Raw genomic sequence first — 24,508 nt, 5'->3', positions numbered from 1 at the left:
GTTTCTGGCAACATTTCTGGGGTTGCAAGAAAATTTATGGATCATTTTAAATAGGTAAAACAGTGAGCCCACTGAAACTTTTTAGGGTTTGTTAACACTGCACGCAAATCCAATTTAGTTGTCAAAACGGATCTTTCGGACATTTTCAAGGGATAAAATTGTATTTGTTTGTTCTGATAGCGAAGTGAATATATGGTATATGTGCAATGGTTACTATAGATTATGCTGTAAGAATTTTTGGGAGTGGTAAAATGGTACACTGAGGGCACATAATGGCCACAAAGGGGAGATTTTTTATACTTTTTTTAAAGGGTCAGTGAAATGATATTATTTTTATTGGAATTAATTAATTTAATAAAACATCTATAATGCAATTCATACATACTATGATTTGACTAAAAGTCACTTTTTATGTTAAGCATCTTTTTAATTTTTGAATTAAAACTAATTTTGACATGTCCTGATAATAATATAATGAAATATAATAAGGAAAATAGTCTAAACAAAAGAACATCTTAAAGAATTAAAATTGTTTTTAAAATATATATTTTATTAAATGATATATTGTTTTTTAAATAAATTTTATGTATTATGTATTATTTTGATTTTTGAATGAATATTGTGTGATGTTACATAAGAGTCAATTTGTATGATGTTACATAAGAGTCATCTTACTGAATAACAGAAGAAAAAACAAAACAAAAAATAAATTAAACATCTGATTTCTAATTTCTGAATGAAAACTAATTTTGATATTACCTTTAATAAAGTCAGAAATTTCCTAATTATGATATGATATATAATAAGGAAAAAAAAATTAAGAACAAAATTTTAACAAAATAAACGTTTTAAACATATATTTTTAAATAAATTCAAAGTACATATTATTTTGATGTTTTTTAAAGCTCCAGTGAATATTGCGCAATTTGTGTGATACATACATTTGTGTTACATATAAGCCATGTTACTGAATGACATAAGAAAAAAAAATAAATAAAAATAAAACATTTGAAATCTGATTTCTAATTTCTGAATTAAAACAAATTTTAAATAAAAAAAAAATAGATTTTTTAAAATACACACAAAAATATATATTTTAGTGATTTTTTTTAAGCTCCGGTGAATATTGTGCAATTTGTATTATATTTAATGAGTCATGTTACTGAATGATAGAACAATGAAATCTGATTTCTAATATTTGAATTAACACAAATTTTGACATTACCTTTAATAAAGTTAGAAATGACCTGATAATGATATGAAGATATATAATGAGGAATAAAAAACAAAAGAACATTTCTAAAAATGAAACCTAATTTCTATATATAATGGATATATATATATATATAGGGAAAGGGAAATATAAAAGGGAAAAAGGGAAATAAATGAAATCTGATTTATAATTTCTCAATTAAAACAAATTTTCATATTACCTTTAATAAAGTAAGAACATGTCCTGATAATAATAATATAATGATATATTAAAAAACAATAATACAAATAATAATAATTAAAAAAAAAAACTTTTTTAATATATGCTTTTAAATAAATTTAAACTATATATTATTTAGATTTTTTTAAAGCTCCGGTAAATATTGCGCAATTTGTATGATGGTAGATATGAGTCATGTTACCGAAAGACAGAAAAAATATTACAAATAAAATAAAACTTTTGAAATCTGATATGATCGTTTAAACTAAAACACATTCCATAAACAGATTTTAATCGGGTCTTTAGACCACATATGGATGTTTATAAACATCGGACTGGTTGTTGTTGTTTTTGTTGTTGTTATTGTTTTCCAAAACGGATTTGAGTCGAATCCGATTCTTTCTGCCTGTCTGAACAAAACCTTAAAACCCCACTGTGCTGAGACGAGGGCTGCAGATAATGAATCCCATGCTGACTCTCGGAAAGAGGGGCTACCATACAGAGCAACGGCTGATTGACAGATTTATTTGTTAATCAATTGGTTCATTTGCTTTAGAGTCCATCAGAGAGAGGCTACGGAGGTGTGTCAAATGAAATGAGAGTTACACAGTTCAATCTGGAAATCGGAATGAAGGATCGGTCCATACCCATAAATTCAATCCCAAGAGACTCTGCCAGTGCAAAGAGTTGATAATGAAGAGCAAAACAAAAACAGAGAGAGAGAGAGAGAGAGAGAGAGAGAGAGAGAGGAAAACAAGATTTAAGAGAGAGATATCCCACCATACACAGGAACACATTATGAAAGTCACATTGTGGACACATCATGCATATACTATATAATGTGAAAGAGAATAAGTGGTTAGATCATGCAGGTTAGAGCATGTCTGAAATTCAGACAGACCTGGATTAATGGGTAAGAGTTGATTATAATTGCGAGTAATAAAAAAAAAATTACAATTAAAATCATCAAACTTGCATCTAGTAGTTTATTTCGGTTTTTGGATTAGGATCTGAGATTTTAAAAAAGGTTAGTAGGTTTCGATTTTATGAATTAATGTCACTGTAGGGCAAAGCCACTGTTAGACATTTTAATTATATGCCAGTTATTTCAACTCTATCATTAATGTAATTATTGTTACACTACAAAAAAAACAGCAAGTATGCAAGAATGCAAGTCAATTGAAACTACACAATTAAAATATCTCTGATGTGTCTTACCTGTGGGGCACACAGACAGCTGATATTATAAAACATTTGGTGCATTTTTATGTTAATTGTTAATGACAAGATGCTATTTAAACTCTAAGATGTGTATATTAGTAAACATGCGCTATGCAACAGATATTACGGCTAGACGATGCAATTTAGCTATTATATACTCAAATCTGCCTGTATCTGCAGTATGTCTGTTGGGATATAACACAGACTTGATGGATCGAGAACGCAGTCTTTAAATGCAAAGCTGTGAGTGTCATAACTGGTGGTATGCTGTAGCTGATAACGCTATCAAAATATGTTCTTACACAAAGGGCCCTGGGATCAGGATAATTAGATTATTTGAATTAATGGATGAGCGACGAGCACTTTTCTGGGCAGCTCACGTGCCTAATAATAGCTGAAGGAAATTCCCTCTGTTGTCATGACAACGGAATTTCACAGGCCTGATAGAGGTGAAAGAGATGAGCAATCCTCAGGTAGAGATGAGATACTGCTTTTAAATTTTTTTTTTTCATTTAACTGTCACTTGAAGGGATAGTTCACCCCAAAATTAAAATTCTGTGATTAATTACTCACCCTCATGTCGTTCCAAACCCGCAAGACCTTCGTTCATCTTCGTAACACAAATTAAGATATTTTTGATGAAATCTGAGAGGTTTCTGACCCTGCATAGACAGCAATGCAACCGACACGTTCAAGACCCAGAAAGGTAGTAAGGACATTGTTAAAATAGTCTATGTGAGATCAGTAGTTCTATCTTAATTTTATGAAGCTACGAGAATACTTTTTGTACGCAAAGAAAACAAAAACCACGACTTTATTCAACATTTTCTTTTCTTCGTGTCAGTCTTTGCTGTGCGTTCACAAAAGATCCTGACGCATGGTGCTGCTTACGCAGGAGCTGGCATTCTGACGTAGAATGTCCATCTTTCAAATAAGTAAGGCTGGGCAAAAAATTGCAAGTCATCCTCTCTGCTGAATGTTTACGTGTGACGTCCTCTGTTTCACTGTTGCCAAGTCCACTGTTTTCCTGCGGAACCGGGCTACTTTAACAGTGTTGCCACCAGTGATGGGACATTACGACATTATAAATAAACGGTGTTACTAACGGCGTTATTTTTTTTCAGTAACAAGTGATCAAACGAATTACTGTTTCCCCCATTACAACGCCATTACCATTACTGACAATAAAATTTCAGTTCCTTTGAATGGATGCTCAGCGTTCCTGTATTTGACAAAACGTAAACTCTAGTGTGAAGGCACACGACTAGCCGTCGCTTTGTCTCACACACACGCAAAGAAAGGTACAGAGCGAGAGAGACTTACGTACTTTGCAGAATTGATGCGCTACATGTAAACGATATTCTTTGCTGTATTTTCCTGTCAAAATAATTCTTCAGCTTTTAAGAACTGCCGGTTTCTCCGGTAGTAGGCGGAACTAATGCACAAACGGCAATCTCATTGGCTGGCGCTCACCTATTATCGTCCCTGTTACGATTTCAGCAAATTAGTTAGAGCGAACGCAGACAACATGATTAATATTCATGAACCCAGCAGCTCATTAATCCTTAGTGCATTTTATATTGTTATTAGTAGTAGAATTCATAGTAGTTTTATCTAAATGATCATAACGTCATATTATAATGCTTAACTGACTGACGCTAAGTGTACCTTCAGATAGTTAAAAAACTGTGCCATTAAGCTTTATATATGTATAGTATTCAACATTTAAAGTGGATCAAAACCTTTCATCAAAGTTGTTCTAAAACCAAAACAATACCCCTTCTTGTCTTAGGACAACTTAGATGAACTTTTTTGATCCACTTCAAATGCTGACTACTATATAATAGTATATCAGATATTTAATATTAGTCTGGTGAGTAAACTAAACATTTAATTTAAATTTAATTCCTTTAACATATTTAATACTGGGGGCATTCAAGTTATTTGACAAATTTTGGACATTTTAAAGTAACACATTAGTTACTTTCCCTGAAAATTAGTTACTTTTATAATAATGTAACACAGTTACTATTTGTGAGAAGTAACTAGTAACTATAACTAATTACGCTTTTTTTTAAAGTAAGAGGCCCAACACTGGTTGCCACTTTTTTTTTCTCGTGTCTACAGGTTGAAGCGACCCCAATAACATGATATTTAGACCCTGTAATGGGAATTTTACCAGGGGAACCCTGTCAACCAACCTCGCCCCGCCAGGGGAACCTCGGCAGCCATATCACCCTGCTGCCAAAGACTGGTTGCCCACTGAAGCTAAGCAGGGTTGAGCCTGGTCAGTACCTGGATGTGAGACCTCCTGGGAAAACTAGGTTGCTGCTGGAAAAGGTGTAAGTGAGGCCAACAGGGCATGCTCACCCTGTAGTTTGCGTGGGTCCTAACGCCTTAGTATAGTGACAGGGACACTATACTGTCAAAAAGCACCATCCTTCGAAGACCTGACTCTCTGTGGTTATTAAAAATCCCAGGATGTCTTTTGAAAAGAGTAAAGGTGTCACCTCGGCATCCTGGCCAAATTTGCCCATTGGCCTCTGACCTTCTAACCATCCCCATATCTACGATTTGGCTTTATCACTCTCTCTCCTCTCCACCAATAAGCTGTTGTGTGGTGGGTGTTCTGGTGCACTATGGCTGCCGTCATATCACATAGGCTAGTTTTCAGCAGCAAATGGTTGGGTTTTGTTGTGAAAACCTGGCAACCTTGTTCTGCTTGTAAACAAGGCACAGCACATTCGGGTCCTAAGTCAGAATGCCGGCTTCTGCGTCAGCAGCACAATATGCACGACTGATGCAGAAAAGAAGAAATTGTTGAATAAAGTAGTTATTTTTGTTTTCTTTGTGCATAAATAGTATTCTTGTGGCTTCATAACATTACGGTTAAACCACTGATGTCACATGGACTATTTTAACGATGTCCTTACTACCTTTCTGGGACTTGAACACTCTTGGATTTCATCAAAAATATCTTCATTTGTGTCTTCTTGTGATCTTACGGGTTTGGAACGACATGAGGCTAAGTAATTAATTACAGAATTTTCATTTTTGGGTGAACTGTCCCTTTAACATGAGATAACCATGAATTAAACTTCTACGGCATTTGTTAATCTGTGATCAAAATATTTTTATTATTTAATATTTTTAAAAGAAAAAAGAAATATAATGGTCCCCTTGCCAATGGCTGCCTTATATATATATATAAAGCAGCTTGGACATTCTTCAGAATTTCTCCTTTTATGTTCCACGAAAAAAAAAAAGACACACTTTGTTAATTTTTTCACAGTAACAGCACTAGAAAAAATCCACAAATGACAAGAAAAACGTGAATTTATACAGATTACATTTAAAATAATTAATAAATAAATAAATGAATAAAATATATATATTTTTTAAATACATTTTTCTGACATTTTTTAAGAGCCTGCAGTCTGAAAGCCCCGGGGCTGTCGCAGTTTTAGCTCTGTACTGTGACTCTAATTGGTCGAGCGATTACAATTCTCTCAACAGCGAGTTGAACAGAAGTGACAGAAAATCACTTTCTCTCAGAGACGACAGCTCTGAGGACACGTCTGTCCTCATACGCAACCTGCACACTGGGATTTCCAGCTGGGCTTTGCATGTAGAAATGACATCTTGTCAGATGTTCTTCTTTGCGTTGTAATATTCTAAAATGGGGGGGGCGCCTTCATTTCTATCTTTCACTCCAAAGCCATTTTTTCCTCAAGTTGCTTGTATCTACATGCACCTATTGTGCTACATTTCTACTATTTACATTTCCTCAGGTCTAAAAGCCTCAGTACCTTCACTGTTTCAACATCTCATGTTGACAGACACTCATTTCCAGACCTCCCAAAATGAACAGCGCTACAAATGCAGAAAGGAAGCCTGGCTGTTGACAGTGGAAAAGCTAACAATCCACGCATGCAAAGACTTGATCCGCTGTCCTGATATAGGTAACAACTCAGGTCGATAAATCTTGACATAACATGACACAGGTTATAGCGCAAGTGTCGTATTATAATCTTTCTTGTTTTGCACCACTTTGAGTGTTTTTAATAGCACCTCATAAATTATTCCTTTTATATGGCGAGGAAATCTATTCCGGTCTACACGCAACCGAACGTGTGGTTTCCGTCCATGGGTAGTTTTGTTAACATCAATCTTCCGTGTTCCACCTCCTGTCTTTTTATTAACTAATAAATATATGTTGAGATTAAGCTGATGGTAAGATGTAAACAGCGGCAACATAGCAACGCTGTCGAGAGCACAAAGGCCTGATTATATGCACTATGCGGACACAAGCGGGAGCCAATAGCTCACAGGCATGAGCTGTCAGGTGTAGTGATCCCTGTGCCTCCCTCTAATCTAGGTGTTATTCTGCAGTTGATGGACATGTGCGCTGGAGACGCCGATCTGTAGCCTTATACGGTTAAAATGTGTCACCTCGGGGAAGTGGAGCTGTTTAATTTCACAGCATAATTAAGGGGTGGATTTTTGAACTGTGGGGTGTGCTAAGAATTTGTGAAAGGATTGTGCGAGGGAAACAATGGCTTGTTTTACACTGCACACACTTGTGAAACTACAGAACGGTGTATTGTATGTAAATTATTACAAATGATAAAAGAAACAGAGCGAATATATAAAAGCCTGTTTCCACCACTAATTAAATTTTTTTTTCCGATTTTCTTTTTCTCAGAACTGTGTGATACAAACTCGCAATTCTGACTTTTTTTTTCTTAGAACTATGAGATATTAACTTGCAATTGCGAGTTATAATGTTAGAATTGTGACGTATAAACTCACAATTCTTTTTTCCACAGAATTGCGTTATATAGACTCACAATTGCGAGTTATAGAGTCAGAATTGTGACATATAAACTCTCAATTCTAAAAATAAAGTACCAATTATGTTATAAAATCAGAATTACGATAGATAAACTCACAATTCTGACTTTTCTCAGTTTTGCGAGTTTATATCTCACAACTCTGACTTTATAACCCGTAATTGTGTTATTAAGTTAAAATTGTGAGATATAAACTTGCAATTCTGGGAACATAATCTTTTCATCTCTTGAAAATAAGACTTCATAACTCGCAATTGCAATTCTATATCTCACACTTCTGAAAGTATAAAGTCAGAATTGCGAGATACAAACTCAGAAAAAGTCAGAATTGCGAGTTTTTAATTCTGACTTTATTCACTTGCAGTTGATAATGACAACGCAATTATTTATTAAATCGCAATTGCACGTTTATATCTCACATTTCTGAAAAAGTCTAAAAAGTCACAATAACTTTGTTTTTTTTGTTTTTTTTTTGTAACGGGTAAATTTGTAGCTATAGCCAAAATACATTGTATGGGTCAAAGTTATTGATTTTTTTCAAAAAATAATTAGAATATTAAGTAAAGATCATGTTCCATGAAGATATTTTGTAAATTTTTAGTATGAATTTAGTGAATGAATGATTAGTAGTATGCATGGCTAAGAACTTAATTTGGACAACTTTAAAAATGATTTTCTCCGTTTGTTTTTTTTTTTTTTGCACCCTTACATTTCAGAATTTCAAATAGTTGTATCTTGGACAAATATTGCCTTATCCTAACAAACCTTACATCAACGGAAAGCTATTTATTCAGCTTTCAGATGATAAATCTCAATTTCAAATGACCCTTATGACTGGTTTTGTGGTCAAGGGTCACATTTTTTATTCAGTGGCGGAAACAGGGTTCCATAATGAAAATGACAGCGTCTTTACAAAAATGTATTTCCATATATAAATATACATATTTTTAGCTTATGCTGATGTGTGGAAAACCCGGGATGTCATAATCAAATAGGCTGTAAAAGTGGGAAACTAATTATGAAATAACGGAAACAAAGTCATTTAAATTACATGTACAGTAGAATTTGGTCGAAAAATTATTTGCATATAGTTTGGTGGAAAAAATTATTTACATATTTATGGATGTGGAAGATGCTTTTAGGCAAAGTGACAGTGCATTCAGAGAATATGGGTTTATAGGTAATACATTTCCTGAAAATCTAACTCAGGTCTAACTGAATCATAGGAACTAGCATCGATACTCAGAGTCAGGCTGATATGTATTTTCACGTTTTGACTGATAACTGCAAAGAGCAGATAAAGAGCAGATTTTCATGCATAAAGAAACTGACATTTTTTTTAATAATAATTTTTTAAATTTTTTTTATAATTTTATAAATTGATGGCTTTGGCCATTCTTCAAAATTTCTCCTTTTATATTCCACAAAAGAAAATAGTCAATATTACTTCTCAGTGAACTTTTCCACAATAACAGCTCTCCAAAATCCAAAAATGACAAAAACATTGCAAAATACATTTAAAATAAAATTAAAATTTTAAAGTAGCATTTTTTTAATAATTAAATAGTATTATTTAGTATAACTATGGAAGCCCATTTTTGCCACTAAATAATTTTTTTTTAAAAAGGTTATTGCGATTTTTTTTAAATTAATTAATTATTATTTTTTTCTTTTTCTTACAATTATTTTTTTCTTAGAATTGTGATACAAACTTAAAATTCTGAAGTTTTTTCCAGAATTGCGTGATATAAACTCACATTTGTGAGTTATAAAGATTTTTTCCTCACAAATACAAACTTTATATCTTCATATCAAGTTTATATAATTTAGACTTTTTTTCTCTCAGCTCTTTCTTTCTTAGAATTGTGAGATAAAACTCACAACTGCGAGATATAAAGTCCAATTTTGAGGGGGGGAAAAGAGTTTATATCTCACATTTCCGACTTAATAACGTATAATTGTGTGTTATAAAGTCAGAATTGCAAGTTTATCTCATAATTCTGACTTCATTTCTTAGAATTGCGAGTTTAAATCTCAATTCTGACTTTGTAACTTGCAATTGTGAGTTTATATCTCAATTAAAATTAAAAGTTTTTTTTTTTTTTTTAATTCAGTGGCGGAATAATACTTCTGATAAAACACAAAATAATTTCAGCTTTAAATTCTATAATTTATCTATCACAGTATTACAATGTACACCGTGAAAAATGGATATTTATTTTGCAATTTGCTACCAGTGTTTTTAAAAGAGTAATTTAGAGAATTACTGATATGGCACTGATATATTGTCCATCCTTAATAGAAAAAAACAAAAAAACATTTTGATCACTAATGATCACTACTGTACATTTTTTATATTTAAATAATTATTAGCACTTGTTCGTAACATTATTTTCTAGTTAGACAATCTATAGCATGTGTTTATTGTTAGTAAATTGACAGTAACTACATTTCTGTTGTATATGTTAAAGTACGATGCAGCATTTAATTAGGGTTGTTTTATTGCCATTATGATTCTAACTAAGTTACGGTTTAATTTATTAAAGAACATGCATTCATACTTGAAAACATGCATCACTGATCATGTTACGAAATAATATAATGTAGAATCGATCAACCAATGATGCAGGGGGTGAATGACACACTGGACCATATAAAATTCATTAATTGTTAAAAAAAAAATGTTGTTAGAACAATAAGTAGATTATTAACCATTCCTCATTTTCAGTTTCAGCATGCAAACAAGACAGACAGACAGATAGACAGAAGAAGAAATGGACATACGGTAGAAACTGGCCATAACGTAGGTTTGACAGCGATCACCAGTAAAGTCATTTGGACACCTGATGGAAGGAGACAAAACCATAGAAAGAAAGAGAGAGGAAGAGAGTGTCGAGCAGAGAGAAAAGATGCAAGAGAAAGAGGGTGAAAGCAAGAGAGAGAGGGGAAAAAGAAAGCAGAGAGAACATTAGGACAACAGTACAATTATGTACAGCAGAAGCAGAGGATCCCACTGGAGGCACCACTGTGTCTATTTCAGGACAGACTTAAGCCAGCAAGCCTTGGGAGGTGGAAGGAGGGTAAGGGAGAGACAACAGTGGTAACCCAGTGACAGACGGTCCTCTGTTTGCGGCTGTGCATTTCAAGTCAACATACTTTTATTAGGTTTGGGCATGTATAACTTCAGGGGCTCTGTCTGCAAGCACCGCTGGCCGAAGTATCCGTCCGGACATCTGGAGGAAGGAGAGGTGGAAAAGATGACAAACAAATATACACCAAACGCACACACTCATCATACACAAAGGATATTATGCACAGCGAGCTCAGAAACACAGCCACACAATCATTCGAACGGCAAGCCGATTGTCACATTGCTCAAGCCCCACCCATGACTGCCGACGGACTGTCATGTATTAGCATATCTGGCCCTCAGCCAGTACGCTATCACCATTTTCTCACGCTCATAGCGACAACAATCTCGTAAGCAATGCAGGTGTTTTGTAGTTGAATGTAAAAGTGAACATAAGAGTTTTCATTTTCTCCAACATCAGAGCCACTGAGGACACAGTTGATTGGTTTTGTTTTTGATGGTAACTCACCAACAAATACACAAAAAACAGAAGAGACACGTTGCTGTGAACAGAGCTGCTTTTGAAAAGGTAAAAAAGATGTTTTACACAACCTTTGAGGAATTTTAACCAAAGTATGTTGTAGACATTTCATGAAGACTGTAAAGAATCATACCAGCTTGTGGAAAATGGGCATTCGGTGGCGCTTTTACTGTTTAATATTTAATTTTTCCATCTTCAATTTACACTACCCATAGTTTAAGGTCTTTCATTCTGACCAAATCTGCATTTCTTTGTTTAAAAATACAATAAAACCAGTAATATTATGAAATATCATTGCAATTTAAATAACTGTTTTTTATTAGAATATATTTTAAAATGTAATGCATTCCTGTGATGGCAAAGCTGATTTTATTAGCAATTTTCTGTGTCACATGATCCTTCAGAAATCATTCTAATATGCTTATTTGGTGTCTGAGACACTTTTATTATTATTATAAAAGTTGAAAGCAGCTGCTTGATATTTTTTTCAGGATTCTTTGACAAACTGAAAGTAAAACAAAAAGGCATTTATTTTAATTTGTTAAACTGCCTGCTGTTCTTCAGGAAAAATCCTTCAGGTGTCACAAATTCTTTGGCTTTTTAGCATTTTGTGCTTTTTTGAGCATTTGAACCCTTTCCAATAATGACTGAATGATTTTGAGATCCATCTTTTCACACTAAGAACAACTGATGGACTCATATTCACTATTACAGAAGGTTCAAATGCTTACTGATGCTTCAGAGGGAAAAAATAATGCATTAAGACCCAGAGGGTGAAAACTTTTGGAATTCAAAGATCAGGGTAAATTTAACTTATTATGTCTTCTGGGACACATGCAAGTATCTTCTGTAATTTCTGAAGGGCAGTACTAAATAGAAAAAAAAAAATTATATTTAGGCAAAATAAGAAAAACTCATACTGTTCAAAAGTTTTCATTCCCCGCTTTTAATACATAGCTTTTCCTTCTGAAGCATCAGTGAGCGTTTTAACCTTCTGTAATAGTTGCATATGAGTCCCTTAGTTGTCCTCAGTGTGAAAAGATGATCACAAAATCATAGTCATTATTGGAAAGGGTTTAAATACACAAAAATTCTGAAAAACCAAAGAATTTGTGGAAGGATTTTTTCTGAAGAACATCGGGCAGGACTGTTTAGGACAAACAAGGGACTAATCACTAAAAAACAAAACAAAAAAACACAGCTGTGGATCATTCAGGTAACAACACAGAATTAAGAATCAAGTGTATGTAAACTTTTAAAGAGGGTCATTTTTATAAATTCAACTATTATTTTCTCTTGTAGACTATATGTAAACATCTTTTATGTGAAATATCTTATTCAGGTCAGTGCTAAATAAAAAAAAAATAACATGCATTTTGTAAGATCTCTCCTATTTTGATAACATAATTAACATTTTGCAGATTCTGCAAGGTGTATGTAAACTTTTGACCTTAACTACGTATGTAAAAAATTATTTTCCATTTGGTCCAGTGTACAGGCCAGAATGAAGCAACCACATTTTCTACAACCACAAACAGCTGAAGCTGTATCTCAGCCTATAAGCAGCACATCTCTAATACGGTCGCCTGATTATGACATGGCTCTCATTCATGGATTTGATTGGCCAATTACGCTTATTCATGTTATTCCAGTAAACAAATTACGGCTCATCAGTGTGTAATGAGCGATATGGGGGTAATGTTTTCACAGCGTTAATTCCTTTAACTCGGTAACTGCTCTAGTCAGCTATCACTGATGAATGGCCACCTTCAATTTCCAGGACAAACAGAAAGCGAGAGCGAGCGTTATCTTCTGTCACCAGCTCATCTGCTGAACACCGTATCCCTGCGCTTCCCAACTTGGACCGCCAGGGTGAATCGTGGCGCAAATGTGTTTTGTTTTCCAGTTAAAAGACCAATCACTTCAGAAGCAAAATTGAAAACTTTATCATAAAACACATCTTGCTTTAAGCCTAAATCTAACAGAATTTAGTGAGATTAGAGATTTTAAAGCAGTGCATAGTGAAAGTGCATACGTAGAAGGCCCCTGTAAAAGCTCTTATAGTTGGCTTTTGAAGTAGGATGTAAGGCATTATGCATGACACAATACATTCAGCACACACACAAAGCCGTCGCTGAGTTTATAGACTGTAAAATGAGCCAAGGTTCAGGCCGTAACCTCTTCACTGCGCTGGCACACGGTGAAACGCGCCAATGTTAACTACGAAGACCCTGGGAATAACGTGAGAGAGCGCAAGCTGTTGTAGTCTTTAGGGAAACGCAGGAGGGAGGGAAGCTGGGGTACGTTACCCCTGCACCAGAGCGCAGACATGCTTTAAGTAACATGTACGCCACTGAGGGGGTCAGAGGTCATGGAAACAATGTTATCCTGCTGGAGAGCGCCAGAGGGACGGAGCGACGTGTGCGCACACGTGTGTCTCTCAGGAGAGGACCTCTGGGATTTCAACTCCTTAACTTCATTCATTCCTTTCTCCAAATGAAGAACAGATCATGTTATGTCTGTCTATGTTCATTGTTTGCCTAAAGCGTACAGTTTCAGACTTGTCCTTATGTCTTTACCTTGAAGGAACGCATGGTAATGTGGTGATATTTTCAGGTTGGTTGAAGTACTTACTTCACACCATTTCTCACAAAATATGTATATAAATATATATGTATATAAAAATAAATATGGATACAGTATATTTTGTAAACATTTTAAAAACTATCCCAGGATAAAAAGGCTTTATTATTTATATAAACTACTATAAATATATTATTATATTAATTTTCAAACATTTCAAAAGCATCACAGGATGCATTGACTTTATTACTTATTATTAATCCCTATTAATATGGTAACACTTTACAATAAGGTGTCATTAGTTAATGTATTAACTAACATGAACGAACAATGAACAATACATTATTACACTATTTATTAATCTGTGTTAATGTAAGTTAATAAAAAAATACAGTCATTCTTTGCTTGTTCATGCTGGTTCACAAATCAAACACAACTTGTGATTTTAATAATGCGTTCGTAATTGCTGAAATTAACATTAAACAAGATTAATAAATGCTGTAGAAGTATTCTTCACTCTTAGTTCATGTTAACTAATGTAGTTAACTAATGTTGACTAATGAACCTTATTGTATTTACCATTAGTATTACATTTATATTCATTTTTATTAATTTACACAATTTACATTGTACTGTTTTACACATTACACAACAATAAAGCTGTTATTGATGATGATAATAATAATAATAAAAAATAAAAAATACAATAATAAAAAAAAAAAATAGTAGGTTTATCCAAATTTACTGATCATCTACCTCTGGAGGTAAAACTAAATATTATATGATGGGTTATACTTTCTGTTCATTTTATGTAGAGGTTTTCCATTTTTAGCCACCTGATTAACAAAAAAACCTGATTATGTAATTTTGTGATGTATTCAGATTTCTGATTGGTAGTGCAGTTCAAGCATATTAATGATCTGTTAATAATTATAGTTAGAAACACCTGCTCCATTCTCCCAGATGCTTTATTTCCCATGCATCTTTGCATAATTCTCTTTTCTTCACATGTTGCCTTTTTCCTCCAGTTTTTCCCTCTTCCCAACCCCTGAGTGCATCCTCCTCAGCTCTGGACATGCATTTTTCATTCCCTTTCTTTCCTGTCTCTCTCTCTCTCTCTCTCTCCGTCTCTCTCATTGGCAGCAGGAGCCGATAGACTCTGTTTAATGAAAATCTACAAAGGCAGCGAGAGAGAAATAGAAAGAGCGAATTTTTACCAGAACTGGGCTTTAGAAGTAAACCTGAAGAAGATAAACATCATGATATTCCAAACAAGCAAAGACGTCAGAAACGCAGATACCAGTTCCAAGAATCCAGCTCCAGGTGGCCAAACCATATATCGCACAACACAGCACACGTACTGAAGTCGAAACATTACCACACAGCGAAGATTCAACATGGCAAAGAGCCACATATTGCAGAAACTACCTGAAAATATGTGGCTTTGTACATCTTTGTAATCAAAGACAGCCTTGTATTTTCAATATCAGCATTTTTTATTCCATAATACAAGATTAAGTTACTTGATAAGAAAATATGTGAGCCTCAACCACAAAACCAGCCTTAAGTTGCATGGGTATATTTGTAGCAATAGCCCAAAATACACTGTATAGGTCAAAGTTATCGTTTTTTTCTTTTATGCCAAAAATCATTAGGATATTAGGTAAAGATCATGTTCCATGTAGATATTTTGTAATTTCCTATTCTAAATATATCAATACTTTTGATTAGTAATATGCATTGCTAAGAATGTCATTTGGACAACTTCAAAGTCGATTTTCTTAAAATTTAGATTTTTTTTTTTCTCAGCCAAATATTGTCCTATCCTAACAAACCATACATCAACAGAAAGCTTATTTATTTAGCTTTCATGATGTATAAATCTGAAAAATTGACACTTACGACTGGTTTTGTGGTCCAGGGTCACATTTATCTTGAATGAAGTTTTACTAACTGCACTGGCATGCAGTTTTTGGTTTAAGAACTTCATTTAGTATATATTATACTAATATATTATTTGAACGCACACTGTATGGACATGGGAAGATAAAAATCTTAATTTAGCTTCTCAAGTACATTAATCTTGTTTTGAGGAACAGTTTTAGTACAAAAACTTTTTTAAACAATGTTTTGCACATTATATACAGTAAATGTTCTGTCAAAGATGTTCAATTTTTTAGAGATTGAGTAGAAAAATCTCTAAGTTGACAAGCCATTCGCATTTACAATGCAATACACTGTGTAATAGAAAGCACTGCAAATGCAAATGCAAATATAAACTAAAAATAGCTCAGTCTGCTATTATAACATAATCCTGTTTAAAACACACATCAGTCTCTTACCAGCACCACTAGCAAATCACACATGAATATTAACCAGATCTTCAAAAGGCTAAATCCATCTGTACTATATTTGCTGAACCTTCATGCTTTGTCATTCTGCTAATCTATGTACTTTATTCAGCCAATTCTTTAAAGCTTTACTGTAAAGCTGAAGCTGACATTGCACTGCCTTAAGTCATGTGAAGGGCTCTGAGAAAGAAACAGAGCAAGAAAACAAAAAAGGATTTTTCTTCTGCGCCCTGTTGCCCTCGATCAGGTCACCGTAACTCCATAAAATGAGAGGCTGAAAGAGTCCATTCTGACCCAGAAGGCTTTGCATCACTTCTGTCCTGCTTGTTAATCTGTCTAAAACAATCAAAGAATGTAGAATTTATCTGGCAAACACACGTCATACCTAAATGACATTCTCATGGATCTCTTCGATTGCCAGATCTCTTGATCTTCATTGTGTTGCATAATGAAGGGTGCATCTGGTCTGAAGAAAAAAGTACTGCTGTTATGAAAAAAAAAACACTTTCGAAGCAGCTGTTTTCATGCACTAATATTTGGAAAGTTTAATGGCGCTTTCCACGAACGGAGTACACAAAAGTGCCTGAAGCTCTTAGAAATTGAAGTTTTCATTTTTTCAACAAATGGTCAGTGAAAGGAGACACTTAACTTGTTGATCGTCAACCTCAGAAGGTCAAACAAAATATTATATGAGGGGTTTTATTTAATGTTCATTTCATATGAGGTTTGCCGTTTTCACTGCCCCATGACATGTAAAATGTAGTTGAAAACCCAGATTTGGTATAGGGCTCTAATAGTTGACGAGAAGAGGCTTGTTCGACCAAAATTTTATTAGTTGCTTAGTTACAGGGAAAAAATAAAAAATCCACACAAAGTGGCGAAATCACGCAGTCCATGACATCTAAACGCTCACCTATTATTCATCGACCTCAGATAGGGCTTAATGTTAGCCTAAAAAAAAGTGCACTATTGAAGTGTTTGTACGGAGTGAGGAAGCTGAATAGCAACGCGCTTACTGCAAGACAGATGGAGGCGCCGGTGCGGTCACTTGCTCTTAAAATACTCCGTCATTTTTGGTCATGCAGATAAAGGTAATACATCTTTCGAATCTGTAAAGACTCTATGTTTATTTGTGTGCGCTCACAATAACAACAAAATGTTGCGCTTTTGTAAAATAATGAAAGAGGATGTGCTTTCTGCCATCTTGGTCTCTGTGAACTTAAGTGGGAAACTTCAAAATTCCATCTATACTTGCCTTACAGACATGAAAAATATAGGCTGTCTATATAGAGTGAAATGTCTACTTTTAAATAAACTAATTCAATAGAAAACAAATATTCTCAGGTTATATAACCTGTAGGAAACATCTAGGCGCATCCACTACTGCGGAGATGAAGAATCAGTGTCGCCGACTTCATCTCTTAAGCCAAAAACAAAGAAAGCACTAGTTTATCAATAAATTATTAAACGTTAATGCACTCTCCTTGCTGTTTTTCCCTGAAACATTCATAATTATTATATCTGACGGTGCACTGTGGCAAGCTTTTTCTGCATGCACTTGAGCGCTTATTAGGTTACATAGGCAATTAAAGGCTCATTATTATGATTTATAGGGTTTATTAAACGTGTGACTAATAGTCGACTAATCCTTAAAATGAACGACTGCTTGTCAACTAGAAAATTTTTTAGTTGAGGGCAGCCCTAATATTCAATATATTTTATTTTCTTAAAAAAAAAAAAAAAACACATGTATGAATAACAAATTAATCCAGAATAAAATTTCCTTTAGATGTCTTTCTTTCTTCATTTGAAAAGAAATTAAGTTTTTTGAGGAAAACATTCCAGGATTTTTCTCCATATAGTGGACTTTAATGGGGATCAATGGGTTAAATGTCCAAATCTCTGTGTTACGAATCTGGTCGTGTCCTGTGGTCCGCTCACCGCCAGATGTCGCTCTCACCCTGTCACTTCTCACAGACTGTTGCTGTGCACCCCGGACTACTACTCCCATCACCCATTGCGCCTATTGCGTCGACTCCTGTGACCTATCAGAGACAGTATAAATACCTCGGTCTTCCTGTCACTCACGGCCGAGTATTGGATTGTGTTTTCGTTGTTTCCCAGTGTTTAGTTCTCTTGCCTGGCCTATCCCGTTTTTCCATGTCTTTGTCTGGAATTATCAATAAAAGTATGCATATGGATCCGCTCGTCTCTCGTCCCGTTCCCCTCGTTACAGAATACTCGGCCCCACAAGGATCCAGCAACTTTTTCCACGGACATCATCCTGGTATGGAGTATACTTATTTGACTGTGGGCTCGTCTTTCACGGTGGGTGTCGCTAATGAGGAACGCGATACCCCAGTGATGCCGGTCGCGCAACCCGCTCGCGGAGTGGCGGGCGCGTCGGAGCGCGCTCATATAATGGCGGCTACTGTGGAGCCGGCTCGCAAAATGGCGGCCGCGCCGGAGCGCGACGCCACGAACACGCCGGCCGCCTGGCCTGCTCACGACACGGCGGCCCCTGCTGGAGCACGCTCAAGCAGGGGTGGCCGCGTTGGAACGGCTTCTCGAAATGGCGGCGAACGTGGAGCTCATTCGCAAAATGGCGGCGAAAACGGAGTCCCGTCACGTCACAGCTGCTATACCTGAGCCATATGAAGGTGCAGCTGTGTTTCCTGAGTTAAGTCAAGTTTCTAAGTCAAGTCAAGTTGCAGCTGCGTTTCCTGAGTTAAGTCAAGTTTCTAAGTCAAGTCAAGTTGGAGCTGTGTTTCCAGAGTTAAGTCAAGTTTCTAAGTCAAGTCAAGTTAAAACTGTGTTTCCTGTGTCAAATCAAGCCAAAACTGTTGTTCCTGTGTCAAGTCAAATTACAGCCATCTTTCTTGAGCCACTGCACAAGATGGCTGCCGCCATGCCCGAGTCTGCACGCAAGATGGCTGCCGCCACGCCCGAGTCTGCACGCAAGATGGCTGCCGCCACGCCCGAGTCTGCACGCAAGATGGCTGCCGCCACGCCCGAGTCTGCACGCAAGATGGCTGCCGCCACGCCCGAGTCTGCACGCAAGATGGCTGCCGCCACGCCCGAGTCTGCACGCAAGATGGCGGCCGCCACGCCCGAGTCTGCACGCAAGATGGCTGCCGCAACGCCCGAGCCTGTCGCAAAGATGGTCGCCATGCCAGAGCCTGTCGCAAAGATGGCCGCCACGCCAGAGCCTGTCGCAAAGATGACCGCTATCGCCCCGTCAGCCCAGCCAGCGCCTGCTAATGCCACGTCAGCCCAGCCAGCGCCTGCTAACGCCACTTCAGCCCAGCCAGCGCCTGCCAACGCCACGTCAACCCAGTCAGCGCCTGCCAACACCGCGTCTGATCCCAAGCCAACTCCTAAGCTCACGCCTGTTCCCGAATCAGCTCCAGAGATCACGCCCGTTCTCAAGTCAGCCTCTGAGGTCACGCCTGATCACAAGCCTGCGCCAGGGCTCCCGTCTGATCACAGGGCTGCGCCAGAGCTCTCGTCTGATCACAAGCCTGCGCCAGAGCTCCCGTCTGATCACAAGCCTGCGCCAGGGCTCCCGTCTGATCACAAGCCTGCGCCAGGGCTCCCGTCTGATCACAAGCCTGCTTCAGGGGTCCCGTCTGGTCTCAAGCCTGCTCCAGAGGTCCCGTCTGGTCCCAAGTCTGCTCCAGAGGTCCCGTCAGTTGGAGAAGCCGCGCCAATGCCTCCTGAGGTGTCAGCCGTGGCTGTGGATCCTCCCTTGGAGGTGGCGCCCCCCTACAAACTCTCTGCTTCTCCCCTCATTCTGTCTGCCTCCTCTGTCACTGTTCTCCCCAGGTCCCAGTCTATGACGCAGGTTCCTGCTCTGCCTCCTGTTCCGCCCCGGAAGGCTGCTGCGCCTCCTGTTCCGCCCGGGGGCCGCTGCGCCTCCTGTTCCGCCTTCCGTTCCGTCCTGGAGGGCTGCTGCGCCTTCACCCTCTATTCTGTCTGCCTCCTCTGTCCCTGCTTTCCCCAGGTCCCAGACCGTGACACGGATTCCTGTTCCGCCCGGAAGGCTGCTCCACCTCTTGCTCCGCCTCCGGCTCCGCCCTGGTGGGCTCCTCCGGCTCCGCCCTGGAAGGTTCCTGCTCTGCCGGTCCTGTCTCAATCACCGGGTCCTCCGCAGGGACCTGGCCCTCCGGCCCTTGCTCTGTCTAACCCCCGCCCCACCGCTCCCCTGGACTATGGTTTGTTTGGAGCGTCTGGAAGCCGCTCTTTGGGGGGCTATGTTACGAATCTGGTCGTGTCCTGTGGTCCGCTCACCGCCAGATGTCGCTCTCACCCTGTCACTTCTCACAGACTGTTGCTGTGCACCCCGGACTACTACTCCCATCACCCATTGCGCCTATTGCGTCGACTCCTGTGACCTATCAGAGACAGTATAAATACCTCGGTCTTCCTGTCACTCACGGCCGAGTATTGGATTGTGTTTTCGTTGTTTCCCAGTGTTTAGTTCTCTTGCCTGGCCTATCCCGTTTTTCCATGTCTTTGTCTGGAATTATCAATAAAAGTATGCATATGGATCCGCTCGTCTCTCGTCCCGTTCCCCTCGTTACACTCTGCATCTATGACTTTACACATTATGTAGTCACACTCACTGTAAAAAACAAACAACGACAACAAAAACAATAAAATAATGTTACCCTGCTGTCTTAAATTTTTAAGTTCAGTCAACTCAAATAAATGTAGTCAACTTAGTGACAACTTAGATATTTGAGTTGATTAAACAAAAAAATTGTTTTGTTAAACTTAACAGCTGGGCTTGTTACCCAGCTGCCTTAAAATGTTAAGTTGAATCAACTCAAATATATAAGTTGTCACCTAGTACAACTTAACAGTTTAAGTTGACTAAACTTTTTTTGAGTTGACTGAACTTAAAATTTTAAGGCAGCTGGGTAACAAATTATTTTAAGCTGACTTCACATGTGACGTAGGTGAAAGTACCAGTGCGTGTTTGCAAAGAGTACGTACAAAGTCAAATGCCCTTTACAAAAAAATGCAAAACAAAAATGTCAGACGATTTTAAAGTTGGAGAAAAAAATGAAAAGACGTTTTTAGCCCTAACCTACCTTTTTGAACCGAAGTCAGAGCTAGTGCAAAACAAACATTTGTGGTTGAAGTATCTAAATTTAATTTTTTTTTTTAATAAAATGACAATAAAAGACCTGTATTCCTCAGCCGGGATCATGTAGAGCACTTTGAAGCTGCATTGAAACTACAGTTTGGACCTTCAAGTTGTTGATCCCCATTGGAGTCCACTATATGGAGAAAAATCCTTGAATGTTTTCCACAAAAACCTTAATTTCTTTCGACTGAAGAAAGAAAGACATGAACATCTGGGATGACATGGGGGTGAGTAAATCATCAGGAAATTTTCGTACTAACTAATCGTCCTCCGTGGCAGGACAGGCCAAAAGATATTTGATTTGTTTAAAATGAGCTAATGTTCTAGATAATATTATTTTTCAATATTTTTAAATTACCAATACGTGCTCTGTGTTCAAGAGAAATAAATATTATAATAAAATGGCTGCTAAACTCAATAAACCACAGTCTTTGGATCAAAACTTGTCCTTGATGTTCATTACAGGGGCAGTGAAAAAAACAGCACTGGATACCAGTCTGGGGCCCCCTCAGCGGCAGGCCATGAATCTCCTCTGGCATTTCTCTCTCCTCCTCAGTTTTGTCATCTGTCCCAGTCTTATGTAAACATGACAGGGGTGTCGATGTGGAGCTGCTGTAACTTGGCAGGCTGTAAAATACCCCCCCCCCACCATCATCCCAGCAAGAAAATAATTATGGCCTGGGTCATTTATTACCTCTTCCATCGCTCCATATGTGTGTGCGGAACTTTGTATTTCAAAGAAAAAGAGGCCGGCATAAATATGAGGTAGCTTGTACGGCTGGACTTGTTCAGCCGGTGAGTAATTCCTATGGAAGCCTGGCCTATATTGAATGAGATAGCTTTGGGGCAACAATTCCCAGCGGGCCTTGACTGCATTATCCGACTTTTCTGGACCTGTGCCTCACCCATGAGTGAATTAGCTGCAGCAATTGAGTTATTGCTCCTTCCAATTTGTACACAACTTATTGAATGGCTGTTGCAGCCATGTCTTGGCCGTTTGCTTGCTGAGCAGGATCCCAGGGACGCACACGCGCAGACTCGCACACCGTGCAGCTGGGCTGAAACTACCAGCAGGTGCACTCATAACATGGCGCAACATGCAGTCTGACATTGATTTAAAAAAAAGAAGAGGAAAACCAGCACCTTACGGTTCACTGCTATAAGACCCCTTGCATAAATAGCTCCATTTATACACACAAACTCGTTTCCACGTGCATCCTTGTTTGTTATCTCACCCTCCGCAGCTACTTGATCGCCCTGGTCTTGTTTTGATAATGCGGGCGAAAATATTTTTTCGGCCCATAACAAGACGTCCAGAGCATCCCTGATTTAAAAGCATCTGTGTAAATTGGTGTCCTTTTCCCCTGTGATTGAAATGTAAGCAAACTGACTTATTTACCTTGTGGGAGGCCTCTGACTCTCGTAAATATTTGTTCCAGCACTAAACCGGCATGACATGGCATTTCACAATGGTTTGATGCACATTGCTCCAGCACGCTAAACGTGGGCCACCGGAGCAGGCCGAGAGGACTGTTTTTTTCAATTCCCCAAGCACAGCACAGTCATATCACACTCATCAACATCTGCACCAGTGGGTCAACTCGCTGTGCCCCCGACACAAGAGGGACTTGACTGAAGATGCAAAGATGGAAAGATGGAGAGAAAGAGAGAGAGTGTTTAAGTAGAAAAGGATGGGTGACTTGATGGATACCATTTGGCCACTGCTGTAAATAGACAAGGAACTCCAAGAACTAGGGATTCTTACTTCACTTAGCGTGCAATGCATAATCTCTCACTTTATGAAGAAAACATTATGAAACATTATGAAGAACAGAAAGAAGGCAAACTGTAGAAGAACATCATTGAATGTATGGCTGTTTCTTTAATTATGGGCATAATTATGTCCTTTTGGGTTGAACTGTATTTAAAAGAACAGAATTCAGCACTTCTTTTTTAATATATGATGGTCATAGGTGACCCTGGACCAAAAAAACAGCAAAAAAAGTGGCACAGGTATATTTATATTTATATACATTGTGTGGGTCAAAATAATATATATTTTTTTATGCCAAAAAAAAAAACATTAGGATATTAAGTAAAGATCATGTTCCATGAACATATTTTTTAAATTTCCTACCATAAATATATCAAAACTTAATTTTTGATTAATAATATGTATTGCTAAAAACTTAATTTGGACAACTTTAAAGATGATTTTCTAAATATATATGTGTGTATATATATAAATTTTTTCAATGATGTCCCTCCATTGTGCTGCCATTTCCACCACTACCAAAAATGTATGCACTGTATGGGTCAAAATGATTGATTTTTCTTTTATGTGAAAAATCATTAGGATATTAAGTAAAGATCATGTTCCATTAAGGTATTTTGTAAATTTCCTACCTAAATTTCCTAATATATCAATACTTAATTCTTGATTAGTAATATGCATTGCTAAGAACTCATTTGGACAACTTTAAAGGTGAGTTTTTAGTTTTAACCTTTCTATCTAATATACAAATAGTCAATATGAAATATATATCATAAATAAATAATAATATACAAAATAGAAATCTAAATGATATATAAATAAGATTTTTTTTAATTATGTCCCTCCATTGTGCTGTCATTTCCATCACAACCAAAAATATTGCATACAAACAGATTTTTTTAAATATTGTGGTCATTTCCAACCTGATATTTTGTTAAATTATGTAAGTATGAAATAATTATTTCCCTAAGTTTATTTCAGACCCATAAAATGCTAACTCTAAAATTAGCTAGATGAAGAAGTCATAAAGACATAGTGCTGACAAATTGATTAATTATGATTAATCGTGATTAATCACGATTAACTGCACCCAAAATCTGATTTTTATGTAAACAAAAACATTTTGGATGTGATTGTAATTAATTGATTTAATGGTAGTACAATAAATCATTCGAAATGTGGTGGAAATGACATTTGCTGGTTCAAGAAAATGAAATAAAATAAAATAATAAAAATTCAATTTAATTTCCTTGATGAATGTATATACACTGCTGAACGTTGTTGATTCATTCATTTATTAGTTTGTTTATTTGTTTGTTTGTGACCCTAGACCACACAACCAGTCTTAAGTAGTGTGGGTATATTTGTAGCAATAGCCAAAAATACACTGTATAGGTCAAAATGATCGATTTTTCTTTTATGCCAAAAATCATTACGATATTAAGTAAAAATCATGTTCCATTAAGATATTTTGTAAGTTTCTTACTGTAAATATATCAATACTTAATTCTTAATTAGTAATATACATTGC

At 36.9% G+C, this 24,508-nt stretch overlaps 1 protein-coding gene across 9 annotated transcripts in view; it reads right to left on the bottom strand.

The window, feature by feature from the left end:
• The window catches only part of nrg2a (neuregulin 2a), a 133,689-nt gene that overhangs the window by 16,934 nt on the left and 92,247 nt on the right, over nt 1–24,508 (bottom strand). For 5 of the 9 annotated variants that reach the window (XM_051092759.1, XM_051092751.1, XM_051092753.1 and 2 more), the window contains exons 5-6: nt 10,291–10,349; nt 2,080–2,103 (exon numbers count right to left, since the gene is read on the bottom strand). In XM_051092759.1, coding sequence (XP_050948716.1) covers nt 2,080–2,103; nt 10,291–10,349 — 83 coding nt within the window. Of the gene's footprint in view, nt 1–2,079; nt 2,104–10,290; nt 10,350–10,662; nt 10,740–24,508 lie in introns of all 9 variants that reach the window. The other 4 variants (XM_051092752.1, XM_051092754.1, XM_051092756.1 and 1 more) reach the window with 1 other exon arrangement.

This window comes from Labeo rohita, chromosome 21 (assembly GCF_022985175.1).
Source record: "Labeo rohita strain BAU-BD-2019 chromosome 21, IGBB_LRoh.1.0, whole genome shotgun sequence".
NCBI lineage: Eukaryota > Metazoa > Chordata > Actinopteri > Cypriniformes > Cyprinidae > Labeo > Labeo rohita.
Note: the sequence above shows the minus strand (reverse complement) of the source record. Positions and strands in the feature narration are given on the sequence as shown.